Here is a 21,380-nt window from a genome sequence, read left to right as displayed (position 1 = left end):
CCGTGTTGTGATTCACTGTTATTTAATGTGTACATATAACTCTCACAGCGCACGTGCTTCTTCATTTTATTGTAAGCTTGTCGTCAAATGCTATAATTTTATTTCGTGATGTTTAAATCGTTGAAATAACTGGGTAATTGCCCAACTCGTACTCAGGGTCTTTCGTAGAATGCCGCTGTGGCGTGAAAAAATACCTGAGGGGGAGAGGGCTGGTTGATCTGAAATGTTAATTTGAATTTGATTGGGTTATTGTGTAAATTAAATGCATCTGATTAGTCGAGAGGAAAGAGCCTGAACTTCTTTCATCATATTTCGAACGAACTATATGTAATCATCGTCCCATATTGGTCCATCACCGCGTTCATTAGATTGGCTGTGCCCATTATCAACCGCGACCAGTTTTAGAAACTTCATTGTAGGAAGTCGATGTAAAATTGTTAACATCTATCGGGGTGGATCTGGGATAAAATAGGCAAGGTTTGTTTTCCAGTCACAAATGATCACATGCACGTATCAAACCAGCGGGTAGTCTTGATATTCTGTATGACCTGCTTCATGTTATATTTTCCAATCATGCTATGACCACGTAGAAATGGGAACATGCGCAAATTAACACACGACAAGAAAGAAAGTCCTAATGAATACAAGTTTATTTACTGATTTCACCAGAGATTATGACAATCTACTAATATCATTAAATAATTTACCTAAAAGTTAAAGTTCGCTATATAAATGTACTATATATACCACCATGTGAACTAGGGTGAATTAAATTCTTGTTTGCTGCTAGTAAAACACACTGATTGTTACACCCGTATCAGGAGTTAAATCTTTAGACGCAAGTGTTGGGTTTTACTCTTCACAAAGTTGCCCGGGCACTTAACTCTAAGTTAAAGCGTGAAAGGACTGGTCCTAACTCTACGATTAAAAACACTAATGTGGGTATTGTGCAGCCACAGAGACCTATTCCATGCACCACCCTGAGGAGGTAAAACTACATTACACTAACAAGACTACATCTTATGTACGCATAAAACTACATTGAGCTATTTACAATACTAGAACTTCTATCACGACTGACTGATTAAGCCACACTGCTTCGCAGTAGACGATTAGAAACTATCACAGACACTATAGCTTGGCTATCACTACAACTATGTTATAAATTAATCCTTTAAAACTAATTATCAAGTTTCTTTTGCAATTCCGAGAAATAATTGTCTAATAAGCCAAGACAGTTGACCATATTTCTTACACCAAAGTTGGCTGAGGCCTCGTCTAATGTATCCAAGTCTTTTGCTGTGTCATCGTCGGGATATTTTATGTTTCGTCTCAGATCGTTCAGTAGACTTCTACAAAAAAATCAAGCATTGCATTTTTCTTTAAATTCATACTTGTTTATTTCATGCCCTTTGGGTCGTGGTAACGGTAGGATAATATATAAAGAGAAATATAATCCAAATCTTACTTCAAAGCATTCAACGAAGTTTTCTTCCTCTCCAATTCGTCATCGTCTGCCTTGAATTTTTCTGCTGCTCTTTCAGCACCAAAGATACATTTATTCGCTTCATTAACTTCCTCCACTAACCAGCTTGCTTCGTCGTGGTCGAGCGATTTAAAAATATTCGGTGTTGCAGCCGATATTGTGGGTTCATATTTGACGTCACTGATGGAAGTTCCTCGGTTTTCATACTGGACACTAGTTACCAGTTTCACTGTTGGCTTGTCAGTTTGTGTGTGGTGTTCTGCGGTCCATTGTTGGGGTCGTGCATTGGTGTCGTCTATCTTTCTACGTTTAGGTTTGGGTGTGCCTTCTTTGCGGGCTGTTGGTTGTTTGTTGCCTGCATTATTCTGGGTTAGCGGCCATTCCACTGGAAAAAAGGCCGGTCTGTTAACTTGCGATGAAGTTCCAACAGTGTTCATGGTTTAAACCTGTAGGATAATGTTTAAGTTGGGATGTCGTTACATGGCTTTTTTAAGGCTTGATTGTGGTACCAATTAAGTACACTTATATTTGTAGTAAACAAACCGCAAACTACAATTTTTACTTCTATTAAGATAATAACATTATTATAACGAAGAATATCAGGGTAGTTCTTGAAATCTGATATTGTAATTGTCAAACTCTTTAATAAAAAATTTGGTTTTGACAAATTTCCAACTCTACTCTTGAATGTAATTTTTTGGGAAGAGAATTTACCGAGATCGAACTTCTTGGGAAGAAAATTTATCGAGAGAGACGAGTGTATTATTTCCAAAGATATAACCTTCCATGCAGCTGCCTTTTCGGTGTGTTTATATACTGTGTAATGGTCGCGTGATTTAACTATCCTATGTATTAAAGAGGTTACAACGGGTGTAAAGTACAGAGAATAATCAAATGTTTAAACTTTTCTGTTTAACTTTGAGATCAGTTATAGACAAGGTTTGTTGTTATTAAATGTGGCTAACATACTCTTATGAGTTATATATGACATAAGTTTTTTGTACCCTTTGGAGTTAATCAAGTATTTGCTGAATACGAGACACGTACACCATCCACAGGAAGATGTGCAGAAATGTTCATCAAAGCCTTCAAATTACTTTATATATAGTTATAGTTTATATATATAGACTATAGTTATACTATACCGCGCTTCAATATCTAAAACATTTACATATTGTTGTAAAAAGAACATCATGCACCAACCTTATATATCAAAGTATTTTCCAAAATGCTTGTCAGCAGCAGTTTTAAAGTATGTTCATCTAATTACAGGATGATTATGGCAGAGCTGACTATAGCTGACTGTACTAGTCAAATATTTATAGATTGTACGGAAATGAAATGGGAAGTTTTAGTGATGCAGTGGTACGTCAGGAGATTAGGAAATGCGTCTCTTGTATCACATGTACAGACCTTAATTCATAATTGCGCTATCCACCGAGCATAACACGAAGAAACTCTAAACACACACTTACAACTTGTTTACTAAAAAACGAAACTTTAAATGAGTTTGAGGTATCGAAATAAGTTTTTATGAAATCAGACTAATACAAGATATTGTTGGGGTGACTACACTACTACCATGCAGGATTATGTTACATACACATTCCAATACCTCTCATAGTCATAGTCCCGACTAAGCAGGATCATGTAAAATGCCTTAAAATATCTACGCATTTTCTTATTATGTGCTGCATACATGCATGGAGAAGATGAGTGCATGCATGACGCAAATGATATTGCATGTATAGAATAAGTACACGAACGTATATTTTAACATTTTCTCAAGTATTTTAAATGATTAACCACAAGTAAATCCCACTGTTGGCAGTGGAATTTGACAAATCTCCACTGATGTAATTTGCGGTAAAAATCGACCGAGCATAACATCGTAAGAAGCATTGCGGCTTTGTCTTTTAAATCTTCCCGTCATATTGACGAACAGCATTGTGACCAGACCAATGTCATTACCATTGCTGTTGTGTAAGTAATTATATCACAGTTCAAAATTCAAATATATTGTAATTACAACCGACGACGCTTGAATTACAAATGCCCGATAATTCACTGGTTTTCCTAAGTTTTCCAACAGGGATATCTTTCTGTCATTATCCTGACCTAATCCTTCCACCAAAATAGACCTTAGCTGATCGGTATAAATCAACCTCTCTGGCCGAGTCTCTGGCTGTGTATAATAAATCTAACACATCATAAACATCTAACTGACTCACACAACAGGACAAGGTAGCCTTCTGTACTGTTGTGGGGTACCAGCCTTGTTGCAACATAATTTTCTCAAGGAAACCGTGATATTTCAAGTAAAGATTAGATTGATGGTACTCCTTTCCGAATTCCGGATGCCGGACGTATTCAACCGACACCGCAGAAATTGGTGCATGTTTCAACCCGAAAATCTAATCATGCACTGGTTCACAATTGTGCATTTCTATACCGGTAATGAAAGAGAAACCTTTTGAATATCTTAAAAAAGTTCAATATTTCTTCTGAATACGCATTATGCAATCTTTTCAAAGCTCATCATACACATCTGACAGCTGTGAAATGGCCATTTTGAGGCTTAAAGTGTACACATGGTTATTAATTCAGACGTTCTGTTTTTACCGCACGTGCAAGCTTCTAATCCTTTGCGCAAGACATATTTTTTTGAATATTTATTAATCTTTTTTCTCACCAAGTTTGAAGTCTAAGTATTGAGAATTGCGGCTAAGTCTATAATTGCGGCTAACCAATTTCCGCAGTGTCTACTCAACCACAACCAACACTTACATGTTTTGCATTTGTAAAAACCTATCGAATGTTGTATTGGAAGGTTGAAACGTTTCTATTGATGCTATAGGCTATCCCGATAATGGTACAATTCCAACCAGGTTTCATAGCGTAAATTTGTCGTAACAAGTCATCATCTGATGTGAAACGGTTCGGATATAAGTTTTTTTCTGTATTTAAATTGCTCATTGTTGGATGCACACACGTGGCAATATATTTTGCAACACATCAACCAAACATAACCTAGTGTATCTACAGTATATATTATAGTTTCCAATGAACCCCAATGAAGCCCTATACAACTGAAATCCTAGAATAGTTTAAAGTCATGATTATTTTGAGAGATTTCTAAAAAGCGCTAGCCACCAGGTTATTGGAAAAAAAAGGTAAAAAAACAACGAAACATAATTTCTTAAAAGCACATATCCGTTTAACACCTGCCTAATTTGAAATAGACAATAGACTAGATCCAAAGGCAATATTGATCAGACTATATAATTGTTCAAGGTTAAGGTTAATGTATTATTTGACTTTTTCGTTTTTTAGAAAACATGTTATGCAGAGCTTTTAATCCCTAGCTATATAGTCCAGTAAATATACACCAGCCAGAGAACACCATTGAGTGACGTGCATTGAAATTATAAATTCATTGTTTACTATAATATTAAATAAACCTTGCAAGGGTTATCAGAAAGCTAGAATGCCGTTTTAATTCTTTAAGATTAGCCATTAAAATCAAAGATAAAAGCAACGCGATTGGTTCAACTTTCCATCTCACAGCTTTCATAGAATTAAGTCCTCCAGATGGAATAAAAAGCCATTCAGCGGTTTAAATAAAATTGATGAAAAGGATAAAATGAAATGGCATTGACTCTTTTCTATATGAAAACTTCGTTGATCGCTTTTTATTTACCAAACGGTAAAGTGACGTTGTGCCTATGGTATATAGTGAAACGAAACTACGTATAGGAATTGGTTAATTGCCTGTGGGCTGGATCATAATTGCTTTTGAATTTTAAGATTTTTTTGCAAACCTGTTAATGAGGCTGATAAAGTCACGAAAACATTTCCTTAGACGTGTATAATTGTATATATGGTGTTTTTGAAGTCTACACCATTATAAGAACATCAAACAGAACTGTCAAAATAACTGATATTCCGACATGCTTTTAGATTTCAGAAATTACGATACAAATCTCTTTTTCACTCGAGAGCCTCGTTTTCATGAAATGTAAGAGAAGAACCAGAGGAGTATTCCTGAGACGTAGCTAGAAAGAATCAATGAAATGCACGAGGCTGGTGATGTGTTAAGATGTTAATATAACCTTCATGTTTCATACTTCATAAATAACGGTAGTTTATATCTATAACAGAAAAAAATGTTTAAGGTAAAAGTGCTCTGTATAGGTCTATGCATATATCCGCTGTTTAATCTCAATTCAGTGTATAGTAAACTCTTCCAAACAAACATTATTTAAACGACTCACTTGACCAATATCGTGCACAACAGGAACGCCTTTTTGGTTTCAAGAACAAAGCATACGACATGACATCAAACAGCGACGTTCATAATTACAAATTACAAAAACCACCGAGGCATTTAAATTCAAAGTCTTGAATTTTATAGTCAGTTGTAGGCAGGCATAGACATAAAACTATCCGTAAAACTGTTTTATTTAATCTGCAGGATTACCACATAACAATACTGAAATATTATATCGAAAATTATTTGAGCATTTAACTTTTGGACTTTTAGGGCGTAGCATATTAGAACATTTGCACATGCACCGGCCACCTCAATCAGCGAACGTGGAATTTTAAGTAATTTCTAGCAACTTTTTTGGACGAATTCTTTAGTTCATTGATATACGAAGCGCATGAATACGTAAATATGTGAAAATATTTTACATTGACTTCAGAAGTTACTAGAGCATTTAAGCACCAATTACGCAAGACGCGTATTTGTGGTATATTTCGTCAATCCTGTAAATCAAGGGTAGAACAAGGAGAGGTGGCTGGACATGGTCATGATATGGCTCATCCAGTTCCAACACTGCTGACATCCAGTAGAACTTTACTTCGAATGACAATATATAAGGAAATTTTAGGAAATGCTGTAGTAAAATGTACACAACAAGCTTCAATTTATCTTTAGTAAAATGCAATACTGCATGATTGAGTTTCAAGACGAGAGCATGCACACCAGACACTTTGAAAGATCATAATCTAGAATATCGATAAAATTACGAGTATTTTATGCCACATATGTACTATAATAGTATCGTCGTATGCAAATTTCACATGTATGCAAGTCTTCACAGACAAGTGAAGTATGTGTTTCTATATATGGTCCTCCAAACACACAGTTACAATAGTACCCGAGGAACTACAGTGATATTTTACCTATATATATATTGTATATACCAATATCTCGTTCGATTTGTTCGAATTTAGTCTATAAGTTAGCCAGTTCAAGCTAAGTTATCAGAGCTTATCATAATAAGTGCAGTGTAGTTGTGAGAGATTTGCATAATGATATAAACATTTTACTCTCTGACACCTTGTACAGTAATAAAGAATATTATTATACATAATATACAGAATTTTGTATACAGAAGGTTTTTCAAGAATCGAGAGTCAACTTGGTTGCTTCCTAACTAAATACTGATACCTCATGAAATTTGCAAACTTAAATGCCTGAATAGTTAACTGGATAATATTTCGGTTAGATTTACATATTAAACCACAATGATATTCACCACAATTAGCTAATATGTAATGAAAACAAACTATTTAAGCCACGTACTGTCTATTTATTTACCTTGCCAAACTTTCTCTCTTTCCCGAAGCGCGTGTTACCAGGCCGTATTCAGACAGTCTTCACTACAACGTAGTCAGTCCTATATCATGCTATGAAATGGTAGTGGCCTCGCCTAAGTAATTGCTCTTTACTTGTTTTTGGCTCTGAATGCCTGCTTGAAACTAACCACAGAGCTTAAGCTTCTGATTGGTCGGTTTTTGTATGACAGGTGACCAATGGTATGCTAGTAAATTGTTTTGTATAGAGTGGAGTCACTTCAGTTGTGGCCGCAATTGTTGTACGCATGAATGCATGGTTGCCCCTTTCAACTCCGCTTTTAATCCGCACGAATGACTTTATTTACCAAAATAAATGCCCCTAAAGTTGTGAAATTCCGCTTCTTAGCGCTAACTTGTGCTTCGTCACTTACATTATCATCTTCACTTGACTTTTAGACCTATAAAATACGCATGCATAGAATACACTCTTGATTACCATATATACAAAGAATATTTAGAAAAATTTTCCCCTTTCAACCCCTCACTAGCCCCGGCTGCATATGCATGGGGATTAAGTATCACACACTCCGCTAACCAAATATCGCCGCCCCACTATGCACCAGCCATCAGCCACGGTGTGTCCATATTTCTGTCGATCAATATAATGATGCCTTGTGCCAAAATCTCTTTCTTCCTGCCGTCAGTGTTTTCAGTGTATTGTCTTGTACCTAAAGTTAATCAATGGTTCTTGGTCAAACAATGTATGCAAAATTCGCCAACAATTTATCTTTTCTTCTTTGGTTGTAACTCTTAACTTTTTGACTGGAGAACTAACAGGGCTATTATGATCCTGAGCATTCATTTGCTGGATTCATTTCGTACCAAATCCCTAACCCAACCCGACCTTACTTGAATCTAAGGCACTATGCGTATATTTCATTATTAAACAACATGAGTGCATGTGTCATGATTTTTTATGGCTTATTTGTAAACAATAAGACTGTTGCATGTGATGATGACTTTCATACTTTTACGACGAAGACAAAGAGCTTTGTATGTTTGTTTGATTTCTGCAACGCATATTGACTAATTATTGTCTCCGATATACAACCTATCGATTATCACAACATTAATGAACGATAAATGTTGCAATTAAAACATTCCCGAACAATCATCTTATAGAATTCATCATTTGTGGATGGCGTCGATGACTCTGCGCGATAAAAAATGCGGTAGTTTGATGTTTAACAAACCGTGCTTACTATAAATAACAAGCGTTTTTTAATTCAAATACATAACACATTTTTGATATGGGAAATTGTACGGCATTGTTTAGGCATGAATCTATGCCTTCGTTCCTATAGTCATTGTCAAAATATCGCAGTTAAAACAGTAACTCGCATAACTTGCGATCGAAGATGATTAGTTGACCAACCTAATTAGCATCTTTAAAACTATTAAACTAACCATTATAAGGAACTAACCACAAGGAATTCATTATATTTATTGAATTATGTCTGGACCATTCTGTATTTAAAGTTCACATTCCATATTTACTGTGCCTATGATGGTTGTTTTCGAACTTGCTAGGGTGGTGAATGGTCACAATTGGGTTATATTACCCTGATTGCTAGCACTTCGGAATAGATGCAGAAATCCACTATTTTCAGCTATACGCCCTTTAGCTATTTTCAGCTCCGTAAGTCTCGACCTTTCTGCAGTCGAAGTTTACATTCCATATTTACTATCATGCTGTTTTCAAATTTAATTTGCTATAGGCGCGGGAATATCCTATTTCTTGGTACTTGGAACGAGGAAAGGGTGTCAAAATCAGACAATATATTGGCCTAATTTCTGTAACTTGCGGTAGATCTTCTAGCCTTAAACTTCGTAGATTGCAGTAGCCTCATCCTGTTGTTTTTGGTTAAATGTCACATGTAGACAAAAGAAAGGCGTGTATATAATCTGCGCATGCAATATTCAGATATTAAATATTCTTCGCTGTCCAATGTTCGTCACAGCTGAGGTCTCTCACTAATTACCCGCGGTACATATTATGTTTATTGGTCTAAACCAACTTTAATATTTATATGCCAACCATTTGAGTTACTCTTCTGATAGACATGCAATGATTGATCTTCCTCGTGAAACATTTGGGAAAGCCCATGATTTATTTAGTGATTCCACCCGGATAAACGTGGTGAAATCAGTAAATAAACTTTCGCATTTTCCCATCATTTTTCCACCTGAGCCAGCTTTGATTCGTAGATCAAAGATTCTATATTAAAAGATATTTCACACATACAAGATTTAAATATGAGTTCTTGCTTCATAGTATAAAATTACGTAACTCAGCCATATTGAATACTTTGTACTTGCCTTTGCAGTTATGATAAAACATGGAAGATGTTGGTGGTATAGTACATTCAGTTAGCTTTCCTACCTGCCATATCATTGATTGGAGTTCGATTCTGTGTTTGCAGATTTAAGAATACTTTGTAAAGTATATGGCTGAATACCATTGTGTATAAACTTGACCAGCGATCTCTACGCAGTAATGTGTGTAAAATGAATATTTCAATTTTTTCCTTTCGTTTCTGTCACAATAATACACGATATTTGATACCTGATATTGAATGATTTCTGACACGATATTTGATACAGGATATTTAATGAATAGCTACCAAAAGACTGATGGCGTATCGTGATACAAGATGCTGTGAAACTGCGTGATGCTTAGTTAAAATATTTGCATTTAAGAAGAAAGGATATGTGCATGACATATCGTGCGAAAAAATCATGTCCTTTCCCGCACAACACATGCAACAGTATCAACTGATATATTTTACTAGACACTCCATATGATTCTTCATGATAGATACTGATATAACAGTTTATACAAATCAGAAAGTCGTATCGACGTTATACTTACACTACCTGTTTGTTTGTCTTCATATACTTATCATGCTTCTGCAACCATTCATTCATATTCGACCTTTCAAACACTTATTACAACTTATCTTTCCCCTGAATAATCTTTCCTCGTGTACCTCTTCGGAATTCTGTTGGAAAACATGCAATATTCACGTCGGTTCTCTTCTTATGAATATTGTGCCATGCTTGATTGTGCATGTGTAGAGTGTCACTGGGTTATACATGCAGGAATATTTAATTAACAAGAATTCCTTCTGATCAACGAAGAGTAAAGAATTATATAATTTATCACCACTTGACATGTGTTTAAATCATTGTTATACCATTTTTATATTCGAAGGTGCCATGCAGACACATGTACAAGTTATTTCTTGACGTATAAAACGTGCCCACTTCGTTTCCTAAGGCAGTTGAACATTCTTGCCTATGTTGCTGGATACGATGCTTATCAACATAGTGTGACATATTTTTCATTTAGCGATTCAAAAACACGACGACAAATACATCGACTTCGACTTCTTTTTGAAGTGAATGAAATAACTAAACAAAGTTAACAAACATGAACTTCGTTAGAGACAAACTTTGAAAGAAAGCTAGGAACAAAAAGGCTTAAAAGTTTACCATACGCAGAGTTGAATAACGTCAGAGCAGTGGAACACTTGTATTCACTCAAATCACTATCAGCTCTGTGTCGGTAGCCAGCCTCGCTCCCAGGCTCTTTAAATAAAAATAAATATAGGAGCACTTTTACACAGATCAGTGGCTAAGCTGAGCGAGTGCGCAAGAAAACACAAAATTCGGCAGCGGATTAGTCCTGGGTACCAGTCTTTGTCTTTAGCAGTTTAGCTACATCACCACAACATCAGTTGAACTAATCATTGCGTAAAGCATTGTCTTATATCAGATGAATATACAACACTAGTTACTACAAGGGCTACTCTAATTTTTAATGCATGAAGTCATATGGGGTGGGTAAGCCCGGTTAGCCGGAACAGCTCGGCTTGCTGAGGTAAAAAGTTTGAAGGTCGTTTCATATCCAATTCATCCCGCCTATTATCCCACTTATTATCCCTCCTTTGCCAAGCAAGCGGCGCGTGTGATCAGTAACGCGCGGTTGTTTTAATCCTGGCTTAGTTGGACAAAATCGAGAATTTGCGTTCATATTGAAAATTTTTATCTCACTTGACTGAGCTCCCACTTTGCTTACGCCGGGATCCCACCTCACTGAGCTAGCTCACATTCCGTGTGAACACAAACTTGAGAATATATGAAAATACTGTAACGAGGTGGGATCTTACCACAACGTCATCATCCCAGCTAACCGGGCTATCCCACCCCATATGAACAGGCCCTGATATTGTAAACAAAATATACTGCTAAAGTCCTGGTCAAACGAGAGTGATAGTTGATGAGAGTTGAGAAGCGAGAGTTTGCACGAGAGTTTTCCAAACTCTCGATGCGACGGTCAAACGAGAATGAGAGTTGATGAGAGTTGAGAACGAGAGTTGAGAACGAGAGTTGATTACTCTCATCAACGCTCATCAAAATTTGAACCAGTTCAAAGTCGATGAGAGCTGATGAGAGTGCACGAGAGTGTATGAGAGTTCGCGGTCAAACGCAAGCGAGAGTTGCAACTATCATCAACTATCATTCTCGTTTGACCAGGGCTTAACAAGTCTGGCGTAAACTGCAGTCAGGTTGTTTAATAAACGGTAAGACGGTTTGGGAGCGCGAGACAGAAATATCGATATTTTCCATATATGCCACGAATGATCTAAAAGTTGTTTTTAAAGTCAGGCACCCTGCACCCACACACCAGAGTTATCTCATTACGATATTGGGCATGCATGAAATCACTGATGAGATTTAGCTAAGCACATAGCTCCTATGATCCGAGTCGTGTGGCAGTGTGGGAAGCTTGATTGCTAATGTTTATATGCTGGACGCTTCGATGAGGACAAATTTGCTGTTGAGCTTGAACCCCCCTGAATCTCTTTACATTCCACATTGATACTTGATACTTCTGCAAGGGTCATGTTCACTGCAACTGGGTATCAAGTCACTTGGAAAACGTGCCCGCTAGCATTGTGATAGCAGGATTGAATCAGAAAATTTCTTATTTTAGGCCAAAAATAGGTAAGTTTAGCATAACATTTATTGCGCTGATGTGTGTTTCAAGCTTGGAGGTATCAAAGATAGGCTCACGCATTACTGAAGCGTAGCGTAAACATGAGAATTCCTTGACATGTTTAATATCTGCTTGTTTGTCTTCTCTGCAGGATTAAAATAAATCATTCTCAATATACTCTCAATGCACTGTATATCTTCAATATATGCAGTGTTTGTATGGTGTGTCTGTATACCATAGGTTATCCTGTCACCAAAGTACGGGTAACAATAACCATAAAAATGATTAGACGAACATACTTGATAATATTGCTATAATAACATGTCGAGGGAAACCTTGCAATTGGGTGTATACGATCCACTATCTTCATTATAGTTAGCTTCAGGCGCGCCTTTTCAACACTGTTAATAAATCTCCTAAACATTTGCAAGGTTTAACCTAAACAAACCCGAACGGCCATCCCGGAAAGATTTTCCAAGCAAGAATTTAAAGCAGAGCTAAATACAGCTCAGTAATTCCATAATATCTTATCAGAATAGTTTCACTGAAATTAATCTAAAACATTACCGCGTCAAATCGAGATCGGTTTTTATGGGGTTTTTTAATTTATTTATATTCGTCTATAATGAATAAATTATTACTAGACGTTAGCTACGCTTGTGTAGAACGTCCCTAAAAAGAAGTAACAAATTAATCTATGTAGAAAGTATTGTAACATAACGGGGTATCAAAAGACAGTGTTGCTATCAGCTTCAAGGCTGTTAGATAATGAACGAAGTTTTGTCGCGCACTTTAGCACCATGTGACTCCGCGGGATTGACACGCATCGTTTAGAGCAGGGGGAAGGAGGCATTGAATAGAAGACAGGGTATGACTCGATAACTTATGAAACTTTATCAATGTTCGCGATACCTGAATAGTTCTATTCCAATCTAATAACATAGATGCTTAGATAATTGACTTATAGAAATGCAGTTCCAAGCATGGCTTTTCAACAGGGACGTGAAAATGCAACATATGAGGGAGCATGTTTATTTTTTCGTTTTGCTCGACGGATTTCTTTTGTACTCGTTTTCAAGAGAAATCCTTCAGGCAGAACTGTATAGATGTGCCCATGCGACCATCAATTATCGGGCTTACTACGCGCCTCTCTCGTGTGGGGTGAGGGGAAAAAATGGCCCAAAATGACAAAGTAAATATAGTAATACTGTAGCTTTCGTCTCTTTTCGCTGCTATAAAATATTTGCAAATAAAATGCTAATAATTTTCTTGTATGATTGCATGGCGACTTTAGTAATTATAATAACTTGTAGGTACACCACGTAAGTATTAAATACTGCAAAGCTTTCGGTCCGTTAACCCGGACCTTCATCAGTGCAATTACTTGAATACACGTTTGCGCGTCACTTAAATATCATGTTAGTCGTGATTAGTTTGCTCGCGCTATTAATTAAACGGTTTCATTTAATTAAGTTCTAATTAATGCGCGCGCCCTAGACAAGTATTTGACTAAGAGACACCGAAAAGAGCACGCCACGTACTATTAAGTGGCTTTCCCTCTTGGACGATAGTTTGATTAAACGAAACCGTTTAATTAATAAACGATCTTGGACGATCTTGGACGATCTTGGACGCCACGTACTATTAAGTGGCTTTCCCTCTTGGACGATAGTTTGATTAAACGAAACCGTTTAATTAATAAACGATCTTGGACGATAGTTTAATTAAATGAAACCGTTTAATTAATAGCGCGAGCAAACTAATCACGACTAACATGATATTTAAGTGACGCGCAAACGTGTATTCAAGTAATTGCACTGATGAAGGTCCGGGTTAACGGACCGAAAGCTTTGCAGTATTTAATACTTACGTGGTGTACCTACAAGTTATTATAATTAAATAAAATGCTGCTTATTTCAACCTTATTCAACCATCATAGGAAGGGGGGTCCCTTACGCATGTTCAATTTTACTAGATGCTTATTAAAACATTTACATAAACATACTAATGAAGATAATAATGAAGACGATATTGCACATTCCACGTTTTAATACAAATGTGTAGTCGTACCTGACAAAAAGTATAACAAGTTGGCTCATTTCTCAACCGCCAGGTCGAGCTAAATGTGCAAACCTGAAAATCCTAATGTAAACAAAATAATCGAGTTTGCGTAATTTAAAATGAAAACTGTTATTACAACAGTAGAAGTTTAGACTGCTAGTTCTGAGAAAAAGGTGTTGTCTGGGTATTTATTTCGGACCAAGAAAGCCAAGTTTCAAATTTAAAAATTTTCCAGTCGGCGTCAACCATTGGACTAAGACAGAACAGTGCAGAGCAAGCCAAGGGAGGGAGGGGCAAGGGCACCACGACAGAACAGGGTAGAGGTAAGGGAGGGAAGGCTGGGAGATCAAGATAGAGCAGGGGAGAGTGAGGCCAGGGAGAGCAAGGAGATGAAGATAGAGCAGGGAAGAGCAAGCCAGGAGAGGGAGAGAGGGCAAGGAGACCACAACAGAGCAGGGAAGAGCAAGGGAAAGCAAGGAGACCACAACAGAGCAGGGAAGAGCAAGGCAAGGGAGAGCAAGGAGACCACGATAGAGCAGGGAAGAGAAAAGGCAAGGGAAAGCAAGGAGACCACAACAGAGCAGGGAAGAGCAAGGCAAGGGAAAGCAAGGAGACCACAACAGAGCAAGGAAGAGCAAGGCAAGGGAAAGCAAGGAGATCAAGAGAGAGCAAGAGCAGGGAAGAGCGAGGCGAGGGAGACCAAGGAGATCACGACAGAGCAGGGAAGAGCTAGTGTCGCCATGCAATATTCTGTCATGTTGCCGAACAATGGCGTTGCCAGCGTGAAAATTTAGTTATAAATACGGATAAACAACAGTTGAAAAATACAAACGATATATCTAACATAGGAATTACAGTCTGACAAAATATGAAATAATTACTAAAACCTAAAGGGTGATTGTCTAGTGACGTCGAGTTCCATAACCAATTAGGTTTGTAACGAACGAGTTTATTTTAGTTTGGTTTCCAGTCAGGAACCGTCTCTCAATCAATGGTTCTGGTTGAGAACTCACAGACCAAAGGAACGTTGCATGACGCTATGTCGCTCTTGTCAGCTTAAGGATATTTTTCCGGGTTGAAATGGACGCACGCCAGCCAGCCTGAACAGCTTCTGAAAATAGAAAACCCTTAAACACGTTAGCTAAGAAACAGCAAAATATTTTTCTCCATGAAATGGATGCAGTATGTATTTTGAAGGCCTTATATACTAGTTTACGACACAATACAAATAAATGAATATTTACTAACAAAGAGACGGTGGTGATTACGGTTGATATTGATGCAGCTGGGTGCAGTGCATACTTGTTACAACGGTAATTAATTTTAAATTGGTATACAAGGATAAATAAAATTGTATGAAACTAGCTAAACAAGCTGAGTATATAAATAATCGCGCACACATGTTATAGTGTCTTAAGCATGCCTGACAAAATAGCCAACTGTATCTTTGTATGTGGCTATGAAAGAGTGATTCTTTGACTATTGCAGGTGGTCACGAAATCAAGCATTTTAATTAGGACTTCGATGTATCAAATTAAATACAAAGTCTCATCATTTATCTTTCTACACGTCATCAAAATGCATCTTGGCTTTAACCCATTGTCAAAAGAATGACGTTAGTTCATCTTATTCTATCTCCTCTTGTGCTTGCAGCAATTTACTAGAGTTTATAAAATTGTATTTTAGTGTCTGATTCAGTGGCATAGCCAGCCCGACAATTTAGTCATGCTATGCTAATATTTTGGTGTTCATTGACTGTGAAAACAATGAATTTCTGAAGAAATAAATAATGATAATTATGAACAATTTGCATAGCATGACTAAATCGTCAGGCTGGCTACGCCACTGGTCTGATTTATTTTATGTAATTACTTAAAAACAAGCGTGGACCTGTGTGGTTGCTGAGGAATTTTAAAGTTCTGAGTCTCATTGATACGGAACTGTGCAACTATTTGTTAATCATGCGTAACTATGCATTTTCACACACGGGTGATTATACATCTTTTCACAGGCAAAATGTTTTCTAATGCTTGTATCAGAAATACCTATATGAAGATGACTTATATCTTAGCAAGAAAAGCTTATCTTATTCCTCTGTTGTGGCCAAAGACGAGTTTCCATTTAGCATCCTAGCATTTTAATTATTTAAAACACAAGTGCTTTATTTCAATGTCTCTTTTATTGAGTATTGTTTATAAAGAATTTATTAACTTTACCTCATACCTGGATAATTTGATGCTTTAAACGACTGCGTGAAGTCAAGCACCACTATCACACCGCAAAGTGTTGAAGTGAGGACATATAGTTTTAAACGAGGTAGGATCATTTATTATAATGTATATATACCTTTAGAGTAAAATGTTGGTAATGATATTTCACGCAGCAATCGATCGTATTCTAAATCCTGTATTCTAATTATGCAGTTGAACATTCTTTAAACTGGCAAAGTTAAAACCAAAACCGAAAATTACTTCGCATACAATAGACATAGCTCAATGCAAGTATGTATGTGGAGAGAATCATTTGAACGTTTTAAAGACATATAGACCTATATTGCTTTGAAATGGTGTGCCGCAAGGAATATACTGCTTGTGTTGGTTGACAAATGGTTTCCGCTGATTTGTTTCATGTTGAGGCAATTTAAATCTCTTTACGCTAGCCTGACTCAGCCACTCTCGCATCTATTTTTCATCCTGGAAAAGCTTTATCGTAGAGTACATGCACCGTCTATAATTAACGCCAGTTTGAGTCATTCTGATAGTTGCACCATAATTGCACGAACCGCATAACTTATTATTTGTGTTTAAAAGTTATATAATCTAATCTGGATTTCATCACTTTACTTCATGACGCAGTTTAAAACCCTACCATGCACATCCTCAAGCGTGCATGACATGCATCTTAACTATCGTTGCATGTATTTATTTTCGTATTAACCATATAAATTAAGAGAATGAAATTGCTTCATAAATTCTAAATAGCTTGACGTGTATACCAGTTACACCCTGTACCAGATTGACATTATCACGATGACGCAACTGTCTAAAGCTTAGTTTTCCACTTAAAATATGATATTAGCATAGAATTAAACTAAATATATATTTATAGGAAAAATGCGAGCGATGTAGGCATCGCGCACCTGAGCTCGATTTTTGATTTTCCTGAAAAGCAGTAAGATGCAAAGAACTATAGCCTTTTACTGCGTATAACATATTGATATAGTTTTCATTTACATCAAGACGTATAGTGCAAAGCTATAAAAGGGTAGGGCAAGGACAGTAGAGCAAGGCAAGGGAGGGTAGGGCAAGGACAGCAGAGCAAGGCAAAGAAGGGTGGGGCAAGGACAGTAGAGAAAGGCAAGGGAGGGTAGGGCAAGGACAGCAGGGCAAGGCAAAGAAGGGTAGGGCAAGGACAGTAGAGAAAGGCAAGGGAGGGGAGGGCAAGGACAGCAGGGCAAGGCAAAGAAGGGTAGGGCAAGGACAGTAGAGCAAGGCAAGGGAGGGTAGGGCAAGGACAGTAGAGCAAGGCAAAGAAGGGTGGGGCAAGGACAGTAGAGCAAGGCAAGGGAGGGTAGGGCAAGGACAGCAGGGCAAGGCAAAGAAGGGTGGGGCAAGGACAGTAGAGAAAGGCAAGGGAGGGGAGGGCAAGGACAGTAGAGTAAGACAAAGAAGGGTGGGGCAAGGACAGTAGAGAAAGGCAAGGGAGGGTAGGGCAAGGACAGTAGAGCAAGACAAGGAAGGGTGGGGCAAAGGCAGTAAAGAAAGGCAAGGGAGGGTAGGGCAAGGACAGTAGAGCAAGACAAAGAAGGTTGGGGAAAGGACAGTAGAGAAAGGCAAGGGAGGGTAGGGCAAGGACAGCAGGGCAAGGCAAGGAAGGGTGGGGCAAGGACAGTAGAGCAAGGCAAGGGAGGGTAGGGCAAGGACAGTAGAGCAAGGCAAGGAAGGGTAGGGCAAGGACAGTAGAGCAAGGCAAGGGAGGGTAGGGCAAGGACAGTAGAGCAAGGCAAGGGAGGGTATGGCAAGGACAGTAGAGCAAGGCAAGGGAGGGTAGGGCAAGGACAGTAAAGTAAGGCAAGGGAGGGTAGGGCAAGGACAGCAGAGTAAGGCAAGGCAGGGAGGGCAAGGAGTTCTTAAAAACAAAATCTCGGGTTTTATCTCATGTAGCAAGTGCCGTTTAAAACATACCAGAGTTAACTTTATTGACGTCAGGTCTCACTTGGTCAAGATATTTCAGTCCTTTCAGTCATTCAAAAGCCTGGGCTTTCTGTAATAGACGCGGTAATAATTTATTCATTCGCCACATGCAAAATTACTGTAGTTCATTTCAATCATGTAACATACAGTCGACTCAATAAAGTTATAGTGTGAATAAAATCTATGATGATTAAAATGATGATTAAAATTATTCGCTTTTCAGATATTGTATCATTGTCACAAGTCAAAATGGCGCGTTGGAAATTCACGGAAAAACGTAATCTTACACTTTTTGCTTTCTCAACACGAATGTTCTTCATGGGCGTTGAATACGCGGTCATATTTCCTTCTGTTTGGCTGTATTTGAAGATATTCCACGTCGAGTACTGGTATCTTGGGTTAGTTTTATCAGCGTATAATATGGTTGGTATTATTAGCACAGCCATCGTTGGCCATCTTGTCGACGTCAGTAGGAAAGTGCGTTTTACAGGCTTTCTTTGGAATTTGGCTGAAATATCAGGAAACTTTATCTACGCGATGCCATTTTATGTTGGATTGCCTCTGATCGGCAGAATGATTGCTGGGTTTGGGGAAGGTTTTATATCAGCAATGTGGGGAGAGCTTGCTAGAGTCACAACCACTGAACAAAGAACAAGATACTTTGCGATTCTTAAAGGCAGCAACCTCTTAGGAGCTGCGATAGGACCGGCATTCAATTTATTTTTAAAAGAAATTAACTTTAATATCGGTGAATGGCCAATTGATTTCCGTACCTCCCCTGGTTTTGTGATGGGTTTAATATGGATTCTTGTCACAATTCTTATGTTAATCTGTGTTTTTGATCTCTCATGGGAGCTTCAAAACAATCCTGATTATCAGCTGCTAGAAGAAGAAGAAGAGATAACCAAACTGAAACCTAATGGAAGAAAGAAAAAGAAGAAGAGGAAGAAGAAGGAAGAAAGGAGAGCCAAGACTTCATCAATGTCATCTAAAGAAAGCCCTCCGCAGCTTCGACAGACGCCGGAAGAAAGCACTCCTCCGCCTGAAAAGAAAGCACCAACTAGTCTTTTCAGACAAGCTCAACAACAAACGAGTCCCAAAAAGACAATTTTGTCAATAGCAAATGAAGCTATTGATTCGAAAAAAACAGGGGAGGTAGCAAGCCTCGAGAAAGATTCGCCAGAGAAAATCGTGAACTCTGGCATTAAGAGCTTTTCTACTGATGACTCTGGTGACGAGCAACAAGATCGTAAAATGTATTACACTACCAAAGATAATATAACCTTCTGTCCCGAGGTGCCAGATCTATCTGAAATGTATAGCTCTTCTGATGAAGCCGAAAAACCGTCGACACCAAAACAACAACGAAATCCTTTTGAAAGTTCTGATTCTACAAGTAGTTTCGAAAGTGATCTCGACGCTGAGGATTTCGATAAAGTTACTTTCAAGTCTGCAATTTTAGACATGTTTACAAAAGTACATGTTGTCGTGTTGATTTATTTGCTGTTCTTCATGTATATTATCCACACTTGTCTACAAGGTATCTCACCTCTCATCGCTGAGTACATGTTATCTTGGAGTGAGACCCAGGTTAGTGTGTTGTACACAGCCTGGGGTTTAGAAATTATTCTTGTTCTCGTGGTTGTTTGGTTGATTGCACCAAAAGTCGAGGATCGAATTATCTTGGTATGTGCAGTGATGTGTGGTTGCCTTTCATCTTTATGTTTTATCATTCTAAGTTATTCGAAACCTGGGTCTAACATGTCATTGTACAGCTTTCTCTTCACTGTTCTGTTTGCTGGCGTAGCTATCTCAGTGACGGTGGTGATTGGCAGATCACTCGTTTCGAAACACACGAAAGCAGAAAACCAAGGTCTGGTCCATGCAATTTTAACGTCGTTCAATCGTTTAGCAGGTTTGTCAGGGCCCATCTTTGGAAGCAGTTTGTACACCCATAAAACAATCATAGGATGGATTCTTGCAGTTGTACAAGTGATTGGCTTGGCTTTGGTTTTATTTACTTATAAGAGACTTAAAGTTGAGAAGAAACCAGAAGACGAGGACTGATGAAAACACTGAAGTCATTGATTATCATATTTTTCGCCATGTTTAGCTTCTTTTAGACAATCACTTTAACCTATACCACAATAACCACATAATTAACCCAAGGTGTTAGATGACGGTCCGGTATCTTTTATAACCATTTTTTTAGGTTATGACAATTTTTATATATCACGAATTTTTAATACTGCCAGTGAGAATAAATTAGAGAATCAACTATTTTAAATTGATTTTTAAAATACTTATATCAATGAACATGTTTTATATTGTCTATCTTTTATATTGTCAATAAACATGTTTTATATGCCTATTGAAATTTCATTGGAAGTCTCAACAACTGACTCTTGGGTCCGCAGTTTATGTGGTCAGTGAAAACAGGCGAACATAAGACGTACTGAAAGAAAACATGCGAACTGGGTGGGACGTTTTAGTTATTTTCTTTTAAAAAATAGTTATTCATAGTCACCGCCCGCCATATTTGCCCGGAAAGGGGGCCAAAACTGTATATATTCAGTTCTGCCCGACGGATTTCTTTTGTTAGTGCAATAGCTTGTACTTACAAAAGAAATCCGTCGGGCAGAACTGAATATATGAATAAACACCCCCCAATTATCGTTCTAGTTTCGGGCCTTACACAATAGTGTAAGTTAATTAAAGCCCCGTTTATACTACACTGAATTTATCGGCACGGCTAAAATGGGCACCCATGCCCAATTCTATTCGTGCTCAGGCTACCAAAACAAAGGCCGAGGACGGATGAAATAAGCAAATGTTACCCATTTAGCCGTGCTGTGCCAATGGTACCCATGGATTTAGCCGTGCTGCATGTGCCAATGGTACCCATTATGCATTTAGCCGTGCTGTGCCAATGGTACCCATGGATTTACCCGTGCAGTGTAAGCGGGGCTAAAGTTCACAAAATTTGGGCTTC

General features: G+C 37.9%; 3 protein-coding genes across 5 annotated transcripts; 2 read left to right on the top strand and 1 right to left on the bottom strand.

Moving 5' to 3' along the window:
• Positions 1-204: 204 nt before the first annotated feature.
• Positions 205-8,632, bottom strand: LOC114533608. 3 transcript variants are annotated; one of them, XM_028555166.1, is made up of 4 exons: positions 8,540-8,632; positions 7,095-7,800; positions 1,469-1,932; positions 205-1,352 (listed from the first exon to the last, which is right to left on the bottom strand). In XM_028555166.1, exons 3-4 carry the CDS (start codon positions 1,921-1,923, stop codon positions 1,181-1,183), a joined length of 627 nt encoding a protein of 208 aa, XP_028410967.1. In that variant the 5' UTR covers positions 1,924-1,932; positions 7,095-7,800; positions 8,540-8,632; the 3' UTR covers positions 205-1,180. The 3 variants fall into 3 exon arrangements, with proteins under 3 accessions (XP_028410967.1, XP_028410968.1, XP_028410965.1); XM_028555167.1 differs by lacking the exon at positions 8,540-8,632 and adding an exon at positions 7,908-7,983; XM_028555164.1 differs by lacking the exon at positions 8,540-8,632 and having other exon boundaries at positions 7,095-7,993.
• Positions 8,633-12,021: 3,389 nt separating this feature from the next.
• Positions 12,022-20,668, top strand: LOC114533663. The gene is made up of 2 exons (XM_028555248.1): positions 12,022-12,142; positions 18,612-20,668. The coding sequence occupies exon 2, from the start codon at positions 18,638-18,640 to the stop codon at positions 20,453-20,455; it is 1,818 nt and encodes a 605-aa protein (XP_028411049.1). The 5' UTR covers positions 12,022-12,142; positions 18,612-18,637; the 3' UTR covers positions 20,456-20,668.
• LOC114533587 (octapeptide-repeat protein T2-like) lies at positions 14,585-14,989 on the top strand. Its single transcript, XM_028555132.1, has one exon. It carries the CDS (start codon positions 14,585-14,587, stop codon positions 14,987-14,989), a length of 405 nt encoding a protein of 134 aa, XP_028410933.1.
• Positions 20,669-21,380: the final 712 nt, after the last annotated feature.

Source organism: Dendronephthya gigantea, unplaced genomic scaffold (genome assembly GCF_004324835.1).
Source record: "Dendronephthya gigantea isolate DGI-Jeju-01 unplaced genomic scaffold, DenGig_1.0 000093F, whole genome shotgun sequence".
NCBI lineage: Eukaryota > Metazoa > Cnidaria > Anthozoa > Malacalcyonacea > Nephtheidae > Dendronephthya > Dendronephthya gigantea.
Note: the sequence above shows the minus strand (reverse complement) of the source record. Positions and strands in the feature narration are given on the sequence as shown.

Excerpts from the sequence above, each read along its gene's own strand:
- LOC114533663 (XM_028555248.1), top strand. The coding sequence starts at position 18,638 with ATGGCGCGTTGGAAATTCACGGAAAAACGTAATCTTACACTTTTTGCT.
- LOC114533608 (XM_028555166.1), bottom strand. The coding sequence starts at position 1,923 with ATGAACACTGTTGGAACTTCATCGCAAGTTAACAGACCGGCCTTTTTT. Across the intron at positions 1,353-1,468 it reads ACTTCGTTGAATGCTTTGAA|AAGTCTACTGAACGATCTGA; the intron begins GTAAGATTTGGA and ends ATTTTTTTGTAG.
- LOC114533587 (XM_028555132.1), top strand. The coding sequence starts at position 14,585 with ATGAAGATAGAGCAGGGAAGAGCAAGCCAGGAGAGGGAGAGAGGGCAA.